General features: G+C 54.9%; 1 protein-coding gene across 1 annotated transcript in view; it reads right to left on the bottom strand.

The window, feature by feature from the left end:
• The window catches only part of HCN4 (hyperpolarization activated cyclic nucleotide gated potassium channel 4), an 87,290-nt gene that overhangs the window by 11,555 nt on the left and 50,772 nt on the right, over nucleotides 1-24,963 (bottom strand). The window contains exons 3-6 of the mRNA XM_005521363.2: nucleotides 20,331-20,492; nucleotides 12,554-12,772; nucleotides 2,753-2,899; nucleotides 1,382-1,622 (exon numbers count right to left, since the gene is read on the bottom strand). Of these exons, the coding sequence (XP_005521420.2) occupies nucleotides 1,382-1,622; nucleotides 2,753-2,899; nucleotides 12,554-12,772; nucleotides 20,331-20,492 (769 nt within the window). The remainder of the gene's footprint in view (nucleotides 1-1,381; nucleotides 1,623-2,752; nucleotides 2,900-12,553; nucleotides 12,773-20,330; nucleotides 20,493-24,963) is intronic.

The raw sequence follows: 24,963 nt of genomic DNA, 5'->3' as shown, positions 1-24,963 counted from the left end.
CTGGTCCAGCCAGGCAGCCAAGGTTTGTTCTGGGGGATTATCAAAGGCAGTACTGTGTGCTCACACTGGAGGAGTTGTGTTTCTCCAGCTCCTTGTGGGCACTGGGGAGCAGAAGGTCGAGCTGTGCTCTCATTGAAGCCAATTCTCTCTAGATTTGTAGAGAGGCTCTGGGCTGATGTGTGCCTTTGGTGCCCGGCTGTAATTTTGATCCCTGTACCTGGGACATTTGTCTTTCCACAGTTTGCAAAGGTTTTCATGTCAGTGCCACAAGCACTGTCAGTGGCACCTCCCAGCTCTGGGTGTATTTACAGTGCTGTCATGGAGCTCAGCTGGCTACACTACACAAAGCCCTGCATTCAACCACAGCTCCCTCAACACTCAGCAGAGAGCTCCCAAATCCTGCTTTTGCACTGCTTATGGAGTCTGGGCAGCAGAAACAGGCACTTCAGGACAGATGGTGTGAGCTGCAGAGCGACAGCACTCTGTTCCCTGTGTGTGCTGGGTGCCAATTCTCCTGCACCATTCCCTGGATTCATGCTGAGCCTACCCAAAGCCCTGGTACAGCAGCAGCACAAGGTCACGAGCGTGCTCCTAGGCAGCTTTCCCAAGGAAACGCTGCTTGGGAGGCAGTGCCGCGTGTGTGAGGAGCTGTGATGGAATGTCATGGGCAAGTTCAATCCCATCTGTCAGTCAGGGTGTCCTGACTCCAATCCTCCAACTGCAAACACCAGGCTGCAAAATCCTTCTACCCAGGCGAGGTGCACGTGAACCGGGAGTGACAGGAGTGTGGGAAATGCACAGGAGGAATTTTTTAGAGGAAAGAGGGGAAGGCAAGGCAGGTTTTGCTCTGTCTCCCCTCAGCAGATTGTCAAAGGTGCTGCAGTCAGAGCTTGTCCTGCAACCTACCTGTCTGGCAGAGCTCTGCACGGGCTCTGACAGGAGAGGGGGCTTTGTGCTTCTCATGAGAGCAATGCCTTAAATCCTTCCCAGCCTCCTGCTGGTCCCACTGCTCCAGAGCTCTGCTGCTCGTACATTCTGCCTGCCTGCTGACCCCCAGGACACTTTGCTGAGCCACAGGCAGGGCAGAGGAGGGACTGTTGTCCCCTCTGTGTTTATCCAGCCCCTCATGGGGGAGATGCCAGACAGCAGAGGTAGGAATGTGCCTGCAGAAGTGAGAACAGGCTGTTTTTTTACCTTTAGGTTCTCAGCTTCACCCATCTGTCAGAAAGAAATGAACCTGCAAGAACCAAGTTCCCCTGCTGTGTTCTGCTGTTATTTATCAGCTAGGTTCTGCAGTGCCCACCAGTCACCTCTCAGAGACAGAGGAGGAGGTGCTGGGGGTCAGTCCCACGTGGATCCAGGAATGCCCGAACGCACGCACCTCCGAAGTAGGAGCCGTCAGCCAGCTTGGTCTCCTTGTTGCCCTTGGTGAGCACGCTGACCACGCCGTGCTGGATGAAGTACATCTTCTTGCCAATGGTGCCCTCCCGGATGATGTAGTCCCCGGGCTGGAACACCTCGAACTTGAGCTTGGTCAGCATGGACGTCACAAAGTTGGGGTCTGCGTTGGCAAACAGGGGCATGGAGGCCACCAGCTTGCGGCAGTTGAAGTTGATGATTTCCTGACCACGTGTGGTGTAAAGGAGAGAGAGGAAGAGGAAGGGACAGGGAGCGCAGAGGACACACACAGGGTTAGTCAGCACCTGGGAAGATCCCCCACCTGAGCCGTGCATTTAAACTGTTTGTGCCCTGGGCTGGCTGCCCTGGTGCAGGCTGCAGGGGCTCCAGAGGCTCAGAGCACAGAGCAGGGCTGGAGCCAGCACCTTCAGCCCTCTGCCTCCCCTGGAGGAGGGGCAGCACTCCAGCCTCCGAATACACACAGCATTCCTGTTTCTGCAGGAAACCTTGGCCTGTGAGGGAGCACAGCAGCGGTGAAATGCCGTCTGACAAAGCCCAGGGCTCCTCTCTGAGCAGGTGTCAGAACTCACCTCGGCAGCCCCTCGTTCTCTGCTGCCCTCGCTTGTCAATGAACTGTTAAACAGCACGGATGAGCCCAGGAGGAGAGTGAGGGCAGGAGAGGAGGGAGAGGCACTCAGCGGGCACTGGGCAGAGTTTGGATGGCCAAGCCTGGCTGAAGAAAGCCCAGCTCGGATGCTCAGCTGCCAGCACAGCCAGGCTGTGGCCACCCAGGGCTCCGTGTCACTCGCAGGGTGACAGCTCAGGAGCTGCTCTGTGCCCTGGCAGCTCCCGCTCAGGAGGTGGTGCTGAGCCCATCACCCCAGCACAGTGCTCCATGGGAACGGGGAGAACTGGAGCGGGAAGAAAGAGAGCTGGGGAAGCATCTGTTTCCCCCCATGGGTGTTTTCAGAGGGGTGCCCTTTGAGACTTCAGTAAAACTAGCTTTAAATTCTGGCTGGCACTTGCTCAGCTCTTCTCTCTCCCATGGAGAGAGAACATTGCTGGGGGCCAAAGACAGAAGGCAGGCCTCTTCTGCAGCTGGTGGGTGACACACTGGTGACATAGCAGGGACAACCTGCATTGCCAGGCTTCAGCTGGGAAGGAAAGGGGGCTTCTCTGAAGGCTCCTTCTTCCTGTGACTCCCCCACTCAGAGCTGGTGGATGGGGCACAGGTGAGGCCAGCACTCCATGCTAGAGTTTTAGCCAAATACACAAGGTGGGAGCTTCCTGAGCTCCTTCCCCAGGAGCTGCACAGCTGCCAGGAACGTGCCCTGCCCGTTCCCCGCCCTCTTACCTCACGCAGGGGCTCGCTCAGCTCTCCCAGGATGCTCTCCTCATCAAACATCTTGCCCTGGTAGCGGTGCTCGTAGTAGTCGTGGATGCGCTGCCGCATGTCGGCGGGCAGCTTGTGGAAGGACATGTACTGCTCCACCTGTTTGTACTGAGCAGGGAGACACGAGGGGCAGCAGTTATAACCCGGGATGTGCCACAAACGGGGCTGCTGACGGGCAGCAGGTGCTGGCCCTGCTTCCTTCTCCTCAAGCAGGGCCATCTGGAGAAGGAGGGAGGGCCCGTCCGATCCACAGCCCACCCTGCTGTGTTCCCCGTGGTTTAACTTCATCCTCAGCCCTGTGGAGACAGCTGCTCATTCCCTGGCTGCTGAGCAGCCTGAGCTGCCCTCCACACAGCCCCAGCTGGGAGCGGGGCTGAGGAAGGAGCGCCTGGCTGGGAGGACACTCAGCAGTGCTGGGTGAGGAGTGTGCAGGATGGGAGCAGGAGAGTCCACGTGCCCCCAAGGAAGGTTTTTCCATGGCACATGGCAGGACAGTGGCCAGCTGGGCTCCAGAGGTGTCCCAGAAGTGCAGCCCCAGGGGAAGCACAGCTCCTGCCCTGGATGTGTGCTCACAGCGGAACAGAGCGGCACACCCAGGATCAGCATCCCGAGTTCGGCTGAAGCTGCAGTACCCGGCCTGCTGCTTCTCCCCTCTGTGCTCCTGCCAGCCTTGCCATGATGGAACCTCTGCTTTACCATGACTTCCCTCCCCTCTTCTTCGTTCCTGAGCCTGAAGCAGTCACCCAAACCCATCCACATTTTTACCTGATGGTAAATTCCCATTTAAATTCCCATTTTCCCGATTCCCATTTCCATGGTGTCAGTTCGAACGCAATACAAGGGCACACTCTGACTGCTGGCAGAGCAGCTTTGGGGGTGAATGGTGCTTTCTGTGAGCCCCAAAAGGGCTGCACCAGGCTCCTGTTGCCCTGCAGGTGCTGCAGGACAAGGTGTGTGCAGGGAATGGTCACTCTCCTTTTGCTGGTGGCAGTACAGGACACTGCACTAATTGCTGACAAAAGGACTGTGCTGCTCCTTTCCCAGCCCCATTTCCCCTCTTCTCCCTGCTAAATGTGTCCCTGAATGTCCCCTTAGAGCAGCTTGAGCTGGAGAGCCTGATTAGCGATGCTGTGCTGGTTACAGCCCCGCTGCTGCCCCGGGGACAGCCCGTGCTGGCACTGCCAGCTCCACCTGCACCACGCATGAGAGGGCAGCACTCCAAGGAGCCAAGGTGGCAGAGGGCACACTCGGGGCTTCCTGGCATTCCCAAAGCACGGGAGCTGCCTGGAAATATTTCTGATCCCTCCAGCCTGACCAAAGGCAGGGGAGTCACCACCTCCCACTGGCACCGACCCCTGCCCTTCATCACCAGGCTCTGTAGGGACTGGCTGTGGCAGGACAGGATGTGCTGGGAGCCCAGAGGAAATGAGGGAGGGAAAGGAAGTGGAAAGCTGCAGATCCTTTGTGGGGAGCTCACCCAAAGAGAATTTTGGAGGTTATGGTCTTCCAAGCAGAAATTGAAGGGGTTTTGGCTCATCTAACCATAGATGTCTCCTGCCACTGGAGAGGCCCTGCAGCCTGAGAGAGCCATGGGACCTGGCAAACCAGGCACAGGGTATGTGGGACTCTCACTCTGGAATGGGAAATCATCAGCCATGAGCTTCTGCTGACTCAGGTTTATCAAATTAATCTAAAATCCACAAAGAGCTCTGCTTGCTTTAATGCTGCGTTTTTGTTGAATAAATGATTTGCCAAAAATATCCCCCTTATGCTCTCAGCTTTAGTGCAGTGATTGAGCTGAAGCAGTGACCAGTTGTCACCAGGTGCCTCACCTCACCTGCTGCAGCCACCTGGCCCTGTCCTCTCCTCCACTGCCACTTGCTGTCCATCTTCAGCTGCCCTTTTCTCCCTGGGAAAAACAACCCCATGCTCCAAAAATCCATCAGCACGGGCTGGATGGGGTGACTGGGGCTCTGCTTATCCACCACTGAACGTGGATTTATGGCTTTGCAACTAAGAGCAATAAATTACTGCACTGGCCTTGCCAGAGTCCCCCTGCCACCGCTGTCCCCAGATAAGGCTCCCAGGGAAAACAGGACAAATTTACTTCCCCACGAATAAAGGTGCTGCTTCCGACTGCAAATGAAAATCAGGGTTTTCAAAGTGAACTGTGAAATAAGGAGGCATCATTCTCTGTCATGGTTAAGGACATTCTCTTGTCTCCCCTGCCTCTGCTGCTGCTCCCTCCTCTCACCCAGGAGGGTTTTGGGGCCCTCAGCTCTCCCCTGGGCAGAGATGCAGTCAGAAATGAAAGCATCAACTCCTTCTTTCCATGTCTGAGAAACTGAAGATTCACTGGGGTTTTCCTCCTTCCCTTGGAGTTGCTGAAGGCCCCACTCTTGTGGGGTCAGGCAGATGATGCCACGCTCAGCTGGCCCTTTCTAAAGCCACTTGGTGTCCCTTTGCTGCCTTCCAGCCATGGCCAGGCTCCCCTGACAGCCCCTTCCCCTCCTCCCTCCTCCTCCTCGGCTGCTCAGCCTCCCACTTGTCTCCCTGTCCCCAGCCTGACCTGTGCTCAGAGCTCACTGGCCTCTCTGAGTTCAACTGAAAACACTCATTTAGGAATTATTTAAATCTCTCTGAAGACAATTGAGCCCATTTAAATCCCAGTTCATTTTCTTAAGTCTGTTTTTTCTCAAATAGCCCTTGAAGGAGGTATTAATATATCAAAAGGAAACCATTTAGCTGAGTATTTTTGCTTCTATAGCTGGCCACTTTCCCTCCTCTCTCACCACTTCCCTCCTACCAAAGCTCCAATCACTCACAGTGCAAAGCGAACTAAATATTTTTAACTCCTTCCACACCCTCAATGTCCATCAGGAACCCTCCTCTCCCTGGCAGGGATAAATTGCTGAACAGGCTCAACCCTTTCCTCGCCCCAGTTCTGAAGATAGAAACCACCAGGCATGGGGAGGGGGGGATTGTTGGGGTGTCCCGTGCAGGGCTCCACGATCCCTGAGGCTCCCTTCCAACCCAGCACATCCCATGGCTCTGGCACTGCTTGGATCCCTCCAGGATTAGGCTGAGATCACTGTGACACCGGGTTCAAGTCCAGTCACAAATATCTCCGTATCTGGAGCCCACGGAAGTCACCAGATGCACCTGAGGAAGGAGAAGGAGGCTCCAGGGGAGGATTGTGGTGCTCTGGCAGCGGCATGTCCCTGGAGGCTGGCTAAGAGCCACCCTGTCCAGTGCTGGGGCTCTCCAGTGCTCCACAGGGGAAAGATCAGCTCATGGGATTCTCCACCTGGATGCTCCTGACAGCACTCACTGGAATCTTTGTTTTATTTTCTCTGATTAGGAGTCAAACAGTGCAGCTCCCCAGCATTCAGGAACCTTAAAGAAATCATCAAAAAATGCCAAACTGACTTCTGGGGTTTTTTCTCTCTTAAGCCATTCATATTCCCACCCTTAGGATCTATTCTATCCCACCTCTCACTCCACACAGTCATTCTCATGGAGTCACGGGGCTGCGGGAAGGGTTTAAGGGAAGAACAGAAGTTCTGTGACTTCTGGGAAGAACATCAGAATCTGGGAGCTGCCTCCATTCTGCAAGAGCTTTATGTGATGTCCTGCTTGTGAGCCTTTCCAAAGGCTGGATTAATTGGTTCCATGGCCCTCACTCATTTTGCCAGCAGAAAATGAGTTTTAAGTGTCACCTCCTGGAAAACCTGGAACACTTTTTCCCTTACTGCAGGGTACCTTGGGGAGTTACCCAGAGTCAGGCTCCTGATCTGTGGTACAGACAATTCCTGGAACTTTTCTCCCACTTTCTGTCGCACATTCCTTGCACTGGGGATCGCTGTGCATCAGCTCCTGCTCAGGCAGGGATTTTGGACAATCCCACTGCTGGGCTGGGAGATGGCATGGGACTGGGGAGATCAGTGATGAGTCTGATGATACCCTTGTCTGCCTCTGACCATCTCTGCTGCTCGGGGCTCTGAGGAAAGCAGATCCAGGAGCCGTGGGACAAATCCCTCTGCATGAAATGGTGTGGCTGCTGAGCCCCAAGGTCTAATCCTGTGCATCCCATGGGGAATGCTCAGCATGGCTATGGGAACAGCCTGTTTTCTCTGGGAATGGCCCCTGAAGGGAATGCCTGCCTGGGCTGGAGGAGCCACATCCTGCTGTAAGGCACCAGGCCAGCACAGGGAGCTTTTGGCCACGGTCAGTCTGTCTTGAGAAATGCCACAGGACGTTGTGGAGATGCCAGGTTCACATCTGGAATGGGATGGGGAAAAGTACCAGCAGTGCTCTGCACAGAAGAGCAGGCTGGGGGAGATAAGGTGAAATGTGCCCCCAAAGGCTGGAGATGGGGACAGGGGAGCAGGGAGTGTGTCCAGTGAGGGACCAGCACTGCTGGCTCTGGGGGAGGCTCCGTGCTGCAGCATCAGCTCTTCGTTTATTTAACTATTTACTTATGTACAGCTCGAGTGCCAGCATGAACTCCCAGACTGATACTGAAGTTTGAAACCCCTCCCTGGCATGGGAAGAGCTGCCCAGGCAGGGACATTCCCTTGCTGGGACAAGGCTGGCAGCTCCAGCTTGCAGTGGGTGTCACCGTGGTGGCCACAGGGCAGAACTCCCTGTCTGCCTTCCTGGGCCAGGATGGAGATGGTGAATCTGAGTGTAACCCCACTGTTTCTGACATGTTTCACAGCTTCAGAGTGGGCCTCCTCTCAAGTTTAAGTCCACCAAGGACATATTCTCTTGCATGAACAGGAACTACCTGACTCCAGTCTGTTAAGGCAGTTTGCACCACAAGACATTCCGAGGAGAAACCATCAGGTTTTCATCAAACAAACATTTGTTTCATAACCAACCCAGGGTTTTTTTGCAGGAAAAGGATTAAATAAACCTAAAACAACTGACACAATTCCTGAATTTCTGGCTGAGATGAACACCTCATTACCCGTTTCTTACATTCTTCTGACTCTGTAAAGCAGCCAGACCCCCTGACTGCAGAAAAGGCAGTGCTGGGACCCCAGGCCCTGACACAATTACAAATCATTTCTCAGCCTTGTTACCAGCCCTGGGTGTTTTGACTGACAGTAATGTGGGACACAACGGTGCTCAGGCCATCTCTCCACAGAGGGAACAAAACCAGTCCTGGCATGACAGGATAAAGCCAGGCTCTCCAAACTTTTTCCAATTAGGAAATTTGATTACATTTTGCAGCTGATTAAGTGCTGCAAACACCTTTAATTTCTGGAGTGCTGCACTCCCTGCCCTCTCCTTCACACACATTACCCAAGGAGTGAGTGAGCTCTGCAGCTTCCCTGACCTCCACCGTGGGTGCTGGCTCAGGAGGAGAATTCTCCAGAAAGCCTGTGAGCTCAAGGAATGTGTGAATGATCCCTGAGAACCTACTGGTGACCAGTTCTCTCGGGAATGTCACTTCCAGTCCTGCCCATCCAGTGAAGGATGTGAAGTTTCCCCCAGCAGTGGGAGTTGTGGCTCCCAAAGTGTGGCTGAGGCATCCCCACAGCTCCAGCACAGGGCTCAGTAGCTCTTTGGGCAGGGGTGACCATCAGCAGTGGGCTGCCACGCTGGTGGGATTATCCAGGAGCACAGGTAGGATCTGTGCTCCCAGTTACCTGCACAAGCTCACAGGGAGGCAGCTCTGAGAAAACCCACAGAGCTCAGTGAGGGCTCCTCTGCCCCTTGCTGGGGCTGCTCCAGGTGCCTGGGGCAGGTGGAGAAGGATTCCAGCTCCTGCCCACTGACAAAGCAGATCTGGGATTCCCACTGCCAGGGGCTGGATCTCCATCTGGGCACTCAGCAACGTCTGAAAGGTTTTCCTCAAGTCAATTTATCTAAATATTCTGAGGTTAATGAGACTCTGCAGCACCCTGGAGTTGTGAATTCCACAGTTTCCTCATGGTTTTCCTCATAAAAAAAGCCCAAATCACCCTTTAAACTCTTTGCTAATAAAACTCTGGTCTCCAGGAAGGACCCAGGACAGGCCCCCAGCTCTCAGAGCAGTGGGCAGACCAAGGGCACTGTCTGGATTTCCCTTCAACAACAGACAGAACCTTCCAGTTGTTTTATTTCAGCCTTTCCCCTGACTAAACCTTCCCCACTTTCTCTTTGCTGAATTCAGGGTGCTGACAGAAGGGCTGAAACGTTAAAGCTGCAGCAAGAAGTGCTTGGCCAGGCAGAGCAGGGGATAAGCAGAAGGGTGAGGAGCTGAGGGGTGATGCCAGTGCCCTGCAGGGTTTCTGGAGTGATTCAGTGCTGCCTGCCTGTCCCCCTGAAATGGTGCTGCTCCAGGATAGCCACATGGGAAAGTGCAAGTCCCTACCCAGAGTCAAGAGGTATCTTAAGAACAAGAGGCACTGGGTGGACTGCTCAGGGAGGAGGAAGAGGAGCGAGGAAGGAGTGTGGAGAGCAGATCCTGAGGGGAGATGAGGCTCAGGGCTTCCCTGGGCTCTCACAGCACCAATCCCTGCCCCTCAGCAGCCCCTTCTCTGGGGTACCTGGGGAGCTGAGCCTCCCTGCTTCTGCTGGGATGGGAGAGGGAGCGTCCCTGCCCTGCTCCAAGGAGCTGCAGCCAGCTGCACCATCACCCTCCCCCAGCCCTCAAGGTTACAGAGAGCTGGGGAGGAGGAGAGGGTGTGCATGGTGACTTGACAGAAATACTAATCCAGCTGAGCTGCAGGATTAGGGAAAGAAATTAATAGGAGAACCTGGAAAAAGCATGAAGATAACGGGTACATCTGGCTAGTTTATTCCTCTCCTGGGCAGGGAACAGCCTTCCTCTGATGTGAGGCACAGTTACACAGGCTGGGGGGTAATTCTGCAGGCAGTGATCAAATTAAGGCTTGAGCTGATTCATGAACAGCTGCAGAGGGTCCTGTAGGCCTGCTCCTGTCCTTGCCCCCCTCCACCAGCACCTGCACCAGCTCTGGCACTCACCAGGCTCAAAAATAAGCTCCTTCAAGTCACTGATGTGTCCGAGAGTGAATGTGGGAGAAGAGATGAGCTCAGTGAGGGTGTGGGAAGCCAGCAGGGCGTGCCCAGCTGAGACAGCGGGGGGAGCTCCGGGTGAGAAGGGGCGTGCTCTTGGTCAGAGCTGTCACATCCATTCAGGCGCAGCAGCACTCGGGGGAAACGTGGCTGTCAGAATCCCTCAGGAAGGAGCTGTGGTGCTGCTGGCTCACGTGCAGCAAGCAGATGCCAGTCTTGGGTGCCAGGACCCTGTGGAGTTAAACTCCAGACTGAGGTTAAGAGAGAAGATCAGCTCCTGACTCTGTGAGCACGGGAAACTCGGATGAGACAGACAGGTCCCTTCTCACTTTGCCTCTGGGGCTGGAGGTCCAACAGTCCCCCCAGAGAGCCCCACACATCCAAAGAGCTGCTCCCATCTGAAGGGAGGCCAGGGCTCAAGAACCTCAGCACCTCCCTGCCTTGGAGGGGGGCATTCCCTCTGAATCCTCCATGGCTCCTGCCACCCCATGGATCCCACCCAGCTTCCCTGCCTTGCACAACCCAGCACAGCACAAAGCGAGGGGCTGCAGGAGGAGATTTTGGCAGGACAGGGATTGAATGTCCCAGTGTTCAGAGAACCCAAGGTGGAGTGAGACAAGCCTGCTCCTGAAGCCAACAGACAGCACAGCTTGGCTTTTGTTCCTCTTTTCCGAAGCCCTGTTTGTCCATGGGAAGAACCAGTGCCTTGGCAGAGGTCTGGACAATCTGAAACCTCCCCAAAAACCCGCTCTTGAACCTTGTCCTGAGGGTCCCACACAGCAGAACCTCCTGGGACAGCTCTGGCTGTAACTTCTCTCCTGTTTGTGTTTGTGCTGCTCCTGTCCCTCTCCACTGTGTCCCTTTCCTTGGCCACTCCCAGCACAGAGGCCCCCGCAGGCTGAGCTGTGCTGAGGGACAGGCAGAGCCCCACAGGATGCTCAGCAGAGCAATTGCTGCTGGCTTCTACCAATCGACCTCCAAACTTGTTGAGATTCTCTCTCTAATCTGCTTCACCAGACATTTTGTCCCAGGAGGATTGAACTAAATTGAGTTGCTGGGCTGCAAATCACACAGCAGCCTCATTTTAATCATGGCTATTCAAGTGCTAAGGAATGCAGAAAGTAAATACATATTTGTTTTTAGGCCATCACTTGTCCCATTTGCAAGGGGAAAATGAACGATCTCAATCCCTGAGGCTTTGATCCTTGGAGGATAACTTGAGAAATGGACCTGCCAGAGGAAATGCACCCTTGCTTCAATCCCCTCCCTTGCTGCCTTTGTCAGAGCTCTTCTCCTGGGTCTGTTAACCCTCTCACATCTCCATGCTCTAACAAGGCTTTGACACGTCCCACCGTCCCTGCTGCCCCCTGTGCAGTGCCTGGGGGCTGATTTCCCCGAGCACTGAGTGGAATCCAAGTGCCAGGGTCAGGCAGTGCCCTTGTGTGGAGCGCAGGCTGGAGCCAGAGCCCGGAGTGCCCAGTGCTGCAGGTGCAGCGTGGCTGTGCCAGGCTGGCCAGGTGGCTGCCTTTGCAGATTGCTTCTTGACTTCTATGCTACTTCAAACACATTTGAATAAATCCTCTGCATCCTGAGATTTGATCAGCCTGCATTCCCAGTGCTGCAGTGTCCTTCTCTCTGGCGTGCCCTGCTCTCCATCGGGATCAGCCTGGCTCAGCTGTGACACAGAGCTAAAACTCTGGATGCTTTGGATGCATCCCAGGCCTCCACGCTCTTCTCCTGGGCATTCCCCCTCCTTTAGCTCTAACTGTGGTTTGGGATCTTCCCTACTCTCCAAACATGAGTCAGCCTCTGGTCTTTGCTCTCCCTCTCTGCCCTGCTCTCGTCCCACTGAAATCCCTGTGTCTCAAACCTGTTCCAAGGTCATTCCACCTCCTCCCTCAACTTAAAATTCACCTGATCAGTGCCTGCTGCTCACAGTTCCCCCACTTGAATCACAGCTCCCTCTCACCTAAACTGTACCTGGCAGGGTCAGAATAGGAACAGTTCTTCATCTCCAGATCAAATGTATCCACAAGACCCTGGCCATAAAACCTCCCCAGCCCCACCAACTGAGGGCAGCTGCTTTTTTTGGATGCCCTGCCTAGGTCACAAATTCGGTGACTGTGGCAATGGCAACCTGATCAGATGTGACATTTCTGGCAGTGGCCTCCATTCTGCAATCCAACAATGGTGCCATTAATTCCACAGCTACCTGGGGAACCTGCTCCGAGCTCCTGAGCCTTGATCTGGGCTTTGGGGGTTGTTCTGCAGCTTCACTCAGGAGCACTGGAGCGAATAATCTGGATACTTTTAAAGAGAGCACTTGCTAAACAAAAGCTGCACATTCTGGAACGTTCACCTGGGGTTTGAGATCAGATGTGGGAAAGGAAGAAGTGACTTACAGCTGTAGGTACCAGTGACATTGATAACGTTGGTGTCCAAAGACAGGCAGGGACAACAATGATCATCTCCTTGCCCTGCTCTTAACTGATCCTGCTGCTGTTTCTTCCTGAGGGGTGTTGGAGTGGATGGATGGGGTTGAGTGGCCAAGGAACAGCACCCTTGGTCTCTCACACTGACAGCCCAGGCTCTCTCTGGACAGCAGGGAAACCACCCCAGCTCCCCCTGCACAGCACAGAGACCACCCCAGCTCCCCCTGCACAGCACAGAGACCACCCCAGCTCCCCCTGCACAGCACAGAGCCCAGCCCGGCCCCAGCAGGGCTGTCCTTACCTTCTCCTGGTACTGGCGGCGCGAGGAGTCCAGGGACTGGATGAGGGCGGTGGCGTGGCCGATGAACATGGCGTAGCAGGTGGCCCCCACGATCATGCTGAGCATGGTGAGCCACACATCCGACATGCCCACGGGCGCCTGCTGCCCGTAGCCGATGCACAGCATGTGGCTCATGGCCTTGAACAGGGCGTACGAGTACTGCTTCCCCCACGAGTCGTTCTGCAGGGACACAGGGAGGGCACGGCCTCAGCACGGGCACACAGCATTCCAGACACGGATATGGGGTGGGAAAGCAGCCCTGGCACTGCAGCCAGAAATCCCTGTTGGAGGCACCTCGACATGTACACAAGAAATTTCATTCTTTGCTGGCTTGGAGGGATGGGGAGTCTTTGAAAGATAGGAGGGATAAGGAGTCTCAATGCCCCCATAGCCCCATAACTCCTGTGTCCCTCACAGGACCCCTACACCTCAATGTCCTCAGAGCCCTCACCACCCCACAAGCCCAGCACTTTTCCATTTGGAAAACAAGCCCAGATTCTGTGATCTGAGATCAGCACTTTGGCCCCGGTTTTTAGAGACTCCATGTGCTTTTTCCAGCAGGGAGGGCAGCCAGTCTGCCCCACTGGTAACCTGGGATAAACTAAGATGATGCACTGGGAGATTTTCACAATGACCCACGTGTGGGAGAGGGAATTGAAGCAAATAATTTCCTCCCCTGGGAAATGGACTCCCAAAACTGTAATAGAAAGCCTGAGCAAGGCTGGCAGCAGCAGGATCTGAGAGTGGGGAAAATCACTGCCCAGCAATTTAGGAAATGGCCAGGGTCTCTGGTCATTACGTGGAGAGATGAGAAGGGCAGAAAATGAAGTTGATAATGTCTGGACAGCAAGTTCTTCTCAGTGCAAAACTGGGCTCTTTCCAGAGAGCTGAGGAATTAGAAATGGTCTCATTTGAAAACAGCAGCCTCCTGCCAGGGGAGGTGTGCTGAGACACCTTGTGCTCTCCACTGCAGCTCACACAGGCAGCACCTCAGCAGTGACATCATGGCACAGGCAGAAAAACCAGCACAAGTTTCCTGACGATTCTGATTAGCCTGAGCTCATGGAACAGCTCGAGGTGCATTTGCCATCCTGTAGGTATTATCTGCCAGCAAGTTCTTGCTGTGAAACCTCCATGAGTACCTGCTCTGTCACCACACATGGCTCTTAGGAGGATGTGAAAATGCCTCTGCTGGGTGACACTCGTGGCAGTGCTGGGCATTCCTCAGCTTGCTCCCTGGTCCTGGGACAGGCCAAGGTTACGGATGGAGCTCTGCAGACACATGTGCCACCTTGGGAGGTCACTGCACAGACCTGCTGGTGGCTCGTCAATAAACAAAGCATTCTCCTGTGGCCTTCATCCAGAGGACCAGAGTGGCCAGCAGTGCTGGGAGCTCTGGAGTTCACTGGGCACCTCCTGGAGGTATCTCCTCACGCTCAGGGGGGTGGCTGATGACCTCTCTGCAAGCAGCTCTCAGTGCCACTGATGCCCATGGAAACTCTTCACTGATCGTAGGGGCAGCAAACGGTGACAGAGCTGGCTGGGAGCTGTGGCACAGGGCTGGAACCTCTGCCCATGCTCGGTTAGGGGATAAGGACATGGACAAAGCCAGCTGATAGCATTACCTGGCCAGATTCAGTTTCATTATGCAAGACAGGCCTGATTCCCATTGCAACAAGAAGAGCAAAGCCACACCAGTGACAGCAGAGCCCACACGGGAGCAGTGGCACAGCCACAGCCCAGCATGGACTGCTCCTCCTCCCTGCAGGCGCCAGCCCGTCTGGGCTCCCCTCCCAGCAGAGCAGGAACCTGGGAAAAACCACCCTGGAGCCAAGAGAGAGGAGCAAGGGACAAAGTGGCCATTGGTGAGTGCTGTGGCCTTGGCTCGTGTGTGAGGAGCTGCAGCCCAAAGGAGCAAAGGACAGGCGGGACAGGGCAGAGGGAGTTTGTCCCCTGGCCAGGGCCGGCATGGGTCCGGCCACGGGAGCTGCCGGAGGTGTGAGGCCACAGGAGTGACTCCTCCTGCTCCTCTGCCTCCAGGCCTGTGCTGTGGCTCGGGGGCCTGGCTGGGTGCATTTCTTACCCGCAGCTTTTGTGGTGTTTCACAGAGCCCCTCGTGCTCCGTGCGGGCAGCGAGCCTCACACGGCTCCCACAGCACAGGCATCCTGCGCTTCCAGGAGCCGGCACTGGGGCACAGTGCAGCTGTCCTGCCCCACTCCTGCTGAATGAATTCCTGTCCCACTCCTGCTGAATGAATTCCTGCCTCACTCCTGCTGAATGAATTCCTGTCCCACTCCTCCTGAATGAATTCCTGTCCCACTCCTGCTGAATGAATTCCTGCCCCACTCCTCCTGAATGAATTCCTGTCCCACTCCTGCTGAATGAATTCCTGCCCCATTCCTTGCTGAATGAATTCCTGCCCCATTCCTTGCTGAATGAATTCCTGCCCCACTCCTGCTGAATGAATTCCTGTCCCACTCCTGCTGAATGAATTCCTGTCCCACTCCTGCTGAATGAATTCCTGTCCCACTCCTGCTGAATGAATTCCTGCCCCACTCCTGCTGAATGAATTCCTGCCCCATTCCTTGCTGAATGAATTCCTTCCCCACTCCTCACCGGGTGCTGCAGGAGTGCTGCTGCCCTCCGAGGTCGGAGCACATCTCCACCACAGACAAAGGGAGCCGAGCTGAAATTCCACAGGGAATCTGGGCAGGCAGAGCAGTAATAGCTGAGCTAGAAAACTGGCTGCCAGGCTCCTCAGTGCTGTGAACATCTGGGTACCAGGCAGGCTCGAGGTTTAAAAGCCATTCTTCCAGCAACTTGCTGCTCAGGAGTGCTGTTTACAAGGAAGCCTGCCACTGTTTTGTAGGAATTAGTCATCCCAAAGTCTAACATCCAACACGCCGAGCCCCTGCAGCCTGCACAGACACTGCTGGCTCCCTCGGAATTGCACGGCTCAAGTGCCAGCCCAGTTCCCAGCAGCAGGGCTCCTGTGAGGACAGGCTCAGGTGCCAGACTGAGACTGAGGGTGAGGGATGACAGTCTGGGGGGGCGAGAGAAAAACACGGAGCTTTCCAAACAAACCCTGAGCACCGAGCTCTGCTGGGAGAGCACGTCAAGGACTGCTCAGAGAGAGGCACTTGTGTGAAGGGGAAGCCTTTCAGAGCAATTACCTTTAGGATACCGAGTGTGAAGAGCGCTGGATGCTCTGTGCTTTGGTTCTCAGGCTTTTTGTTTGCCACAGGATGAGCAGACAGGTCAAGCCCACAGTAGTTTAGGCCAGCCTAGAAGAGGCTGCACATGCAGTGTGGACAGGGTTTATCAGCAGCAGGTGCCCCACGCTGCCACAGCTCGTTGTTCCTGTAAGAGCCGTACCCAATCTAACACCCAGCTACAGCAGTTCCCAGGGCAGCACCGCTCCACAGATCCTGGAGTGGCTGAAATGGCCCATCAGCCTTGAACTGCAGGGATAAAATGACTCCTTGTTAAGCAAATCCCAAAGCAAGCAAAAGCAGAGCTACAGATCTGTGCCCGTTCACAGTCGGGGTTATCTCAGAGGCACCCAGAGACTTTGCAGAAGGGAGTGAAATGACTTTGAAGCAGTTTCTCAGGTTTGTTTTTAACATTCACACTGGCAGTGCTGGAAGGACTTCTCTGGCATTAGAGCCTGGCCTGCTCAGATCCACCTTTGAATACCTGGAGACACTTCCCTGGAACACTTCAGAGGCACTGCTGGGTTCTGTAGTACCTTACAGAAACACCTGGAGGCAAACTGTGGTGTCTGACAGGGTATTTTGGTTCTGATGTACATGGGAGTGTGGCTGTGGATTGTGAGTGTGATTCTGGTTGAATCCTCACTGGACAGGAGGAGTGAGACAAGGAGAGACACGGAAAGTACTGGAAGTTCTTGGGCTAGGGGTGTAGTCCTGGGGAACGGTGTTATGCCTGACTTACACCATTAACACTTGGAGAACTCAGGAGCTGTCTCCGCCCATCCCTGGAACTGCTGGGCTGGGAAAACACACCTCCAGATCCAGTTTAAAGGATGGGAATAGCGGGGGAACACATGGAGATGACAGGTCAAACTTCACCTTGGACAGAACCTGCCTGTTCTGGGCTTGTTTCCAAGGGAAGCTCCACACGGCCTTCACCTGGCAGCAGGGATCTTCTCAGGGCTCCGAGTGTCCCTGTCCCAGCTGTCCCTGGCAGCCTTTCCTGGGAGCCTTCCCTGCTGTGCCAGCCTCCCTGGACAGCCCCTGGAGGTGCCTGTCACCCTGCCTGCCCTGGAAAGATCAGTGTTACCGGTTCTGGGCCGTTCTGCCCTGCCCACCTGGTTTGGACTGGGTTTGGCCCCAGCTGGGGAGGGCACTGTCACCTCAGCTCCAGGTTCCCACGCTGCTGGGGCAGCCTTGCTCCTGCTGCTCCTGGCACACTTCACAGGACATGGAAGGTCCTGCTGAGGGAGGCCAGGAGGGGTGTGCTGGCCCACAGGCTCGGGGGCAGTTGGGAATCACAGATCCCTGCAGGGTTGCTGTCAGCACGTGCTCCCAGCAGCTCCCAGGGCTCAGCAGAGCTCGGATCTCTGGGAGAGGAGCTGCCTGGCTGGCTCTGGGGGAGCAGCACACTCTGCAGCTGACTCACCAGTGAGTCCAGGTTTTAATAAAGTGCACTGCAGGAAAGCCAACGCTGAAGCCCCTGGGATCGGGGCTCAGCAATTAATTCTGCAAACATCCTGCCCTGCTGTTTCAGGAGTCAGCCAGACACCCACTGCTTCCACGGCTGCCGAAGATGGAACACGAGGCATGTGGAAAACACCGAGATGAACCAGACTCGGGGATTTATCGAGGCCCTGAGATGATTTTGGCAACACCAGGCCCTTCACAAATCCCCTGGATGAGGATCAAACCTTTAGGAAGCAGATGGGAGGTGATGAATCTTCTTTCCCTGCAGCATGGAAATCAGGGCTAGTTTTATGGAGCGCCAAGTGGTGGGAAACCCCAGAGCAGAGGAAGAGCAGCACCAGCACGCTCATGGACAAAGCCTCCAAAGCATCTGGACCTCACTCCCAGCTCCCCTTGGCTGTAGCAGCTTCAGAAGACTTCCTTTTTCCCAGATTTCTGCCTCCTGTGTGTAATCAGGGCAGCTGTGCACCAAGGATATTTATTTATCTCCTCAGAGCTCCGACCAGGCCGGTACAGAACGTCCCAAAATCCCGGCTCCCTGCAACCTCTCCCCTCCCAGACATGTCCATCACACAGAGCCATGCTGGAACCTTCCTTCCACATCCTGCCACCAAAGCCTGAGAAAAGCTCCAGTTTCTTCTTTCCTGACTCTGTGGCCTCTCTCAATAGTCCCCTCCAGATCAGATGTAAATTGTTTCACTGCTAATGCCATCCACATCCACCACTGCTCCCAGTGACACACCTGGAAATCTTCTTGGGAGATTAGGGGACGTTACTGGGAGAAAACATCTGGTTCCTGAAGAACTACTGCACTCTCTGTTAAATATTCTAACCCCAGGCTGTTTTGGGGCTGGCATATTCCTGCACAGCTTCTGGAGTGGAAGCCCCTTGAACTATAGGTGGGGCATCTCTCCAGTTCTCCATCCCACTTTCCTGAGGCTCCATTTTCAGAGATGATTTTTTTTTCACTTCTTTTAAGTGGAACAACAAAAAAAAAAAGGTGATTTAGCTGAGGGAAGAAGCAGAAAAAAATCCCCCAAGGCGAGTTTAATTCCCAGCTTCAGAGGCTCTCAAGGCTGGGAAGACAAGGCTGCAGCATGAGGAAAGCTCTGCTCTGGATAGGAGTTCCCTCCCCTGCCCTCCTGGAGCCTGCTGAGCCTTCCTGCCTCTGGAATGCATCCTCCCCTCTCTCCCCAGCCCTGCTGCTAAGATTTGCCTTGGCTAAATCTTTTCTTCCTCTGTCCCGTGTCCTGCCACTTCTGCAGACCTGTTCCCCTGGCTACAGCTGCCAGCTTCACCCCCAGCTTGTACCTTTTCCCGAGGGATAGATGGGGAGAGCCAGGAGCTGCTGCTGCCATCAGCAGCCAGATGTTGGCATAAGGGAAACGTGGGCTGAATGTGCTGCTCTGAAGCCATCCTGCAAATCACCCCTGGGATGGGGACGAGGCCACCTGCACCTCTGAGCTCCCTGGCATGAGGAGCTGAGCGTCCTCCTGGCCCTGAGCAGCACAGTGGGGCCCCCATCTCTGACTGCTCCTGGCACAGAAATGATACAAAGGCAGCATGGGGAAGCCCAGGCAGCTGCTGCACGGGTTGTTGTTCTGCTGGAGATAAGCAGAGGGTTCCAGGCTCCAGACCTGGCTGTCTGGCACCTTGCAGCAGCAGGAAGCAAACCATTATTGCAGAGAGGAGAAATGAATAAATAAACAGCAAACAGATGACTTTTCCATGGATGCTCACTCCTCCAGGCACGGGCAGCCTGTGCCCACAGCCCTGCATGTGGGAGGCACGGCAGGCTGGCACATCTTTGATACATTTTTCCATTTGTTCTGTTCTGCCCCAGCGCCTGATTATTTCCTTTATTCAAGAAGAAATTGGCTGGGGGAATCTGGAGGTTAAGAATTGCAATAAGAGGCAATTTTTTAAGCTTTGTCAGTTTTTGCTGCTTAATCAACTGGACATTGTCCCTTTGAATAAAAGCTCCTGAATTCTCAGCAAGATATTTGAAAGGTACCATGAATTCACTGTGCCTTTGCCATATGGTGTCAAACTCCTTCCCAGCAAGAGAGTGGCACAGCTTTGGATGGCACCAGCTGGCTCCTCATCCCCTGACCATGGCTCACTCCGGAGTGGGTGGGTGTCACACCGACCCTCCCGGGGCTATGGGGCAAAGGCACCAGCAATGGCAATCAGGGATCAGCCCCAGCTCTGTCACTGGGATTCCATTTACTCACATTCCAGCGGGAAGCAGTTTCCATGCCTGCTCCTTGCTGCTCGGTGCCAGGAGAGGGAGCCTGGCTCCTGCCTTCTGCGGCTCTGCCGGGGCGGGATCTGCCTCCCTGTCCTGGCTCTGTGTCCTGCAGGATCTGCCTCCCTGTCCTGGGTGTGTGTCCCTGCAGGATCTGCCTCCCTGTCCTGGGTGTGTGTCCTGCAGGATCTGCCTCCCTGTCCCGGGTGTGTGTCCCTGCAGGATCTGCCTCCCTGTCCCAGCTCTGTGTCCCTGCAGGATCTGCCTCCCTGTCCTGGGTGTGTGTCCCTGCAGGATCTGCCTCCCTGTCCCAGCTCTGTGTCCCTGCAGGATCTGCCTCCCTGTCCCAGCTCTGTGTCCCTGCAGGATCTGCCTCCCTGTCCCAGCTCTGTGTCCCTGCAGGATCTGCCTCCCTGTCCCAGCTCTGTGTCCCTGCAGGATCTGCCTCCCTGTCCCAGGCTGGCCCGGGGGATGCAGGGAGAACGGGAAGCTGGAGGATGGCTGTGGCTGCTGCAGGGGGATCATCCAGGGGGTGAGTTGAGGGCTGAGAGGTGGGATGGGAAGCACGGCACGTGGGATGCTCCGGAGGGGAGACCCCACCCACCATCTCTGAGCTGGTTATTTATAATTATTATTTATTATTATTACTTATTATGAGTGAACAAGGGGATGAAAAATACACCACCTCTGCTCATCGGCCTCGCTCTTTGGGAAGAGGCAGCGGCAAGAGAGCGGAAACAGGGGGAAAAGACAAAACAGGGAAGCGAGGAGGGAAGGCAAGCAGGTCCAGGTGTGTCGGGCACTCACCACCATGCGGTTGAGGGACACCCAGCAGTCGTCAGGGAAGTCCTGCAGCATGGGCACCAGGAACTGCAGGCAGCCGTCCCAGTGGCACAGCAGCAGCATCATGCCGATGAGGTTGACGATCCTCACCACGGCGCTGGCCAGGTCGTACGTCATGTGGAAGATCTGCGGGCCCACAGGAGCGGGTTAGATGGCAGCTCCCCCAAACACCCCCCCTGTGTAATCACACACGGTGTCAGTGGCCAGGACCCTGCTGAGGGCACAGAAAAGCTGCAGCAGGCACAGTGTGCAACCAGAACCAGCTGAAAAACAGCTGAAAAAACAAAATACAAAATCATCATTACCCCTCCTGCCCTGCGACTTTGCTTTCTAATTTACCATTAAAAGCTCCATAGCTCCTTCTCTAAAGGAATATTTGCTGGTTGCAAATATTTCTGGACCATCAGCCACTCCTCAAGAATCAACTCTATCTTTCCATCTTTTAGCTGCAATGCCCTTCTTTGATTTCTGTTCTTGCTGGGTGTGTGTTCCACAGTGACCCATGGCAGCAGCTGCCTTTGTACTGGATGTCAGCTGCAGTCTCTGCACGTATCAAATGCAACAAGGAACGGCCTCTAACTCAGCAGAGGCTTCTGGAAGAGGATCTGATTAAGCTCTTTTCTTGTGTTCCTTGTGTTCTGCTGCTACACCCCTGCCCAGGTGGGTAAGGGAAAGAGAACCAAGGCACAGAGGGCTGGTTTTCCTCATCTGTCACTTCTTCACGTGGAAAATAAAGCTGCAAACACAACTTTCTTACATTGTTTCACGTTGCAGTTACACTTAGAGAAGCGACAGGGCCCCTGATCTAGGGGGGTTCAAGTGCCTCCCTCACCAGGGCATCACCTTCCAAGGGACGTGAGTGGCAGGGAGGTTTGTGACACGGGGGACAGGCTGTGATGTGTGGCCAAATCCAAACACCTCCTGGCTGCTTCAGCAGGGATAATCCTGCTCCTCCCACATCACGGCACAAAGGTGTGCCTGCCACCTTTGCCCATACCACAGACTGGCCTCTCATCCCGCAGGAAGGCAGCCCAAAGGATGCTGCAATCCAGAAGGATGAATGATTTGGAAAACTGCTGCTAACTCCATTATTTCCCTGCATCCAGGCTGGAGCCCACACTGCCAGTGTGAGAAAGGCCATCCCAGTGATCTTTCAGGGCTGAAAAGAATATTTCCAAAATCCAGCATGAAAGGCTGTTCTAGGAAATCCAGCTCTGGCTGCTGACTCAATAGGTCAGTAAGAAAGCTGAGCACATAATTCATACAGAATAATTCCTCCTGGTTTCCTCCCCCTGCAGAAATGATCATTCTCATTTAGATAACCCAGAGCGAATCCATCCTGTTGGAATGAGAGCCCGGGGCTGTGCTTTTTTTAATGAAGCTGGAGCTGCAGTTTGCAGAAGGATCTTTTCGTGCCACCAGGGTTTTTCTGTGCTAATGACTTTTCCTCTCACACCTCCGGGTGTTTTTCAAAGAGCTCCAGCCCTGCTGTAAGGCAGGGAACTCCAGCCAGGGGCAGGGAGAAGCCCTGTCAGGCTGAGGAAGTGCCTGCCTTCCTCTGATAGATGAAAAGCAGGCAGCGAAGAGCCCGAGGGCATGGATGGTTCTTGGAGCAGGTGATGGATATGGAGCTCCTGAGAGCAGGGTTGGGATCTATCCCAGTCAGGGTAGAGCCTTCCTTTGGTGCATGCAGAGACAGAAGGTGGATTCAGCTCCTACTCTGCACCTTGGGATCTGGGCTGTAACACCGGAGTCACCGGATGGGAACAGAGCCCCTGCCTGGGCTGGGCCACCTGCCAAGGAGCTGCACCACGGCTCAGGGATTCCCAGAGTAATTGTCTTTATGAACTGCAGATGTGTGAGCTGCAGGTGGGACAGCTCCAGTTCCAAATGACTCAGGAGCTCCCAGCTCCTGCCCACTCCTTGGAATACACCTGCATTGCCATGCAGCAGAAAACCAGGGAGCGCTCCCGGAGCACACAGGAACAACTGTGAGGGCTGGGAACAAACACCTTCCACACTGAGAAGCTCCTGCTGCAAAGAGCTGCTGGTGTCACAGGGAATTCTGATCCAGTGCCCTCCAGCACCTCCTTGGCTCACCTGGGAGAGGAGGGCCAGGAACATTCCAGAAGAGCTGGTCCGTGCACGAGCACAGGAGTGTGCATGGTAACTGCAACTTCTCTGCTTTCCATCAGCAACACTCAGGACTTTGTGTCCTGTTGTAACATAACCCAGGCTGGGACCCAGAGCATCACAGCTCCTTCCACCCCAGCACTGCCTGTGCTTCCTGACTTTCTGCTGCTTGCACTGGGAAAAAAGGGAGCCAGGAGAAAAGCCGAGCATGGATTCGCATTTAAAGGATATTCTTGGATAGAGTTAATATCCCTGGCTTCAGCATCCCTGCTGTCCTTCCAACCAAAGGACACCTTGCAATTCTTGTGGAAAGGACAGCTTGGCAAAGTGGGAGGACCAAAACTTCCCTCAAAAAGTCATTTCTGGTTATGTAAGAGCTCCATCTTGGAAACTCCACTTACACAGAACGAGCTATTGAGATCCTATCAGAAGGAATCTGAAATCCTGTCAGCCCCAAATAACTGCAGCTCTGCTCCATCCTGGGCTGCAGCAACATTCCTCCAACCCCAGGACCTGAGCTGGAAGGAATCAAGGACACCTTGGAGAAGTGGGGCCTGGCTCTGGCAGTGCCTCCAGTCAAGGCTGTGTGTTTAATCAGGCACGCTGGTCTGTGCTGGCACAAGGCTCGGGTGCCCTGCCTGGGGCCCTGGGGCTGTCCTGCCCACGGGGACACCCTGGGGCAGCGCTGGGCAGGGCAGCAGCTGCTCCGAGCACACGCTGCCAGGCCCAGCCCTCGGCACAGCCCCTGTCCCCAGCTCTGCCTGCACATCTGGGCTGGGATGTGCCTGCACATCTGGGCTGGGATCTGCCTGCACATCTGGGCTGGGATCTGCCTGCACATCTGGGCAGGGATCTGCCTGCACATCTGGGCTGGGATCTGCCTGCACATCCCTGCTGGCTTTTCATGCTCTGGAGGTGCTGTGCCTGGAACCAGAGGGCTTTCCTGGGCCTTTGGGGGCTCTGATGCAGAGGCACCCCGATGGCTCCGGCAGGATTCACTGCCATCCTCGGGGCTCCTGAACACATTCTGCTCCCCAGGAAAGCACTGAAACTGCTTCACTACTGCACTGCCAGCGTGGCAGGAATTCTGGAGCTCCACATCCTGCTGGTCCCGAGCTAGTGCTGGTGTCTGTGCCCACACTGTGGTTAATACACCACTGTGATAAATCCCCTGGGGATAATCAAGGAGCTGTGACACTGCTCCAGCTTAATAGAAAGCAAAGAATTTACTCTTCATTTCTGGCTTAAAAACCCCACAGATCTGAGGAGGAAATACAAATCTCAAAAGAGAATCAAAACAGTCTCATACGCTGTTGTGAGTGCTCCAGGGTCAGAGTTAAGGTTGTTTTGCTGCGAGGAAATGTTTACTTACATTTAAGAAGAGTATTTGTGGGCTGTGGGGAAGAAAGTTGACATGTCTTTCAGTCTGCCTTTCTCTCCTTGGCTTTTGAAGATAACAGAGGTAAAGATCCATTTTCCTCACAGAAGCATTAGCTGCCTTTTCAAACCTCAGTGTTAATCTCCTGATAGACTGGGGATAGGTGGGTGCTGCAAAGAGCTTTTCTGAGCCTAAAATCCAGTTTAGCCAGATTACTGTGGCTGTGCAGAGTCCCTGCAGCAGCAGCTGCTGTGGCTCTGGATCACCCAAAACCACTCATCCTGTTTAGTCCCAAGACCAGCCTGGACAACGAGCTCATTGCAGGCAATTTGCAGACTGAAGGCAGCTCACTGAGAAAACAGTGGTTGGGGTGATTTGGGGATCAGTGCCAGTTCTCGTGGCAAATGTCACCTTCTCCACAGCCAGGGTGAGCCCTGACTGACACAACACACAGGAGGGAAGGGTTTGGGAGCCCTGATGTGCAGACTCATCCTGGGAGGCTGCAGTGAGGGAGAGACAAAGAGCACTGAAGTGGCAGCGTGGGCTTCCCCTGGAGGACAAACCTGCCTGGCACACACAGAGCACTGAGGCACGGGACTGCTGAGCATGGCATGGGCACACAGAGCAGCCCTGGGCACACCAGGGGCACACAGAACCAGCCCTGGGAACACCAGGGGCAGACAGAATCAGCTCTGGGCATGGCCAGGGCTCACAGAACAGCTCTGGGCACACAGAACCAGCCCTGGGAACACCAGGGGCACACAGAACCAGCTCTGGGCATGGCCAGGGCACACAGAACCAGCCCTGGGCACACCAGGGGCACACAGAACCAGCCCTGAGTACATCCAGGCACACAGAACAGCTCTGGGCACACAGAACCAGCCCTGGGCACATCCAGGCACACAGAACAGCTCTGGGCACACAGAACCAGCCCTGGGAACACCAGGGGCACACAGAACCAGCCCTGGGAACACCAGGGGCACACAGAACCAGCCCTGGGCATGGCCAGGGGCACACAGAACCAGCCCTGGGCACATCCAGGCACACAAAACCAGCCCTGGGCACAGCCAGGGGCACACCAGGGGC

Source organism: Pseudopodoces humilis, chromosome 16, assembly GCF_049639895.1.
Source record: "Pseudopodoces humilis isolate 2021_Gansu_Grassland_sample_001 chromosome 16, ASM4963989v1, whole genome shotgun sequence".
NCBI lineage: Eukaryota > Metazoa > Chordata > Aves > Passeriformes > Paridae > Pseudopodoces > Pseudopodoces humilis.
Note: the sequence above shows the minus strand (reverse complement) of the source record. Positions and strands in the feature narration are given on the sequence as shown.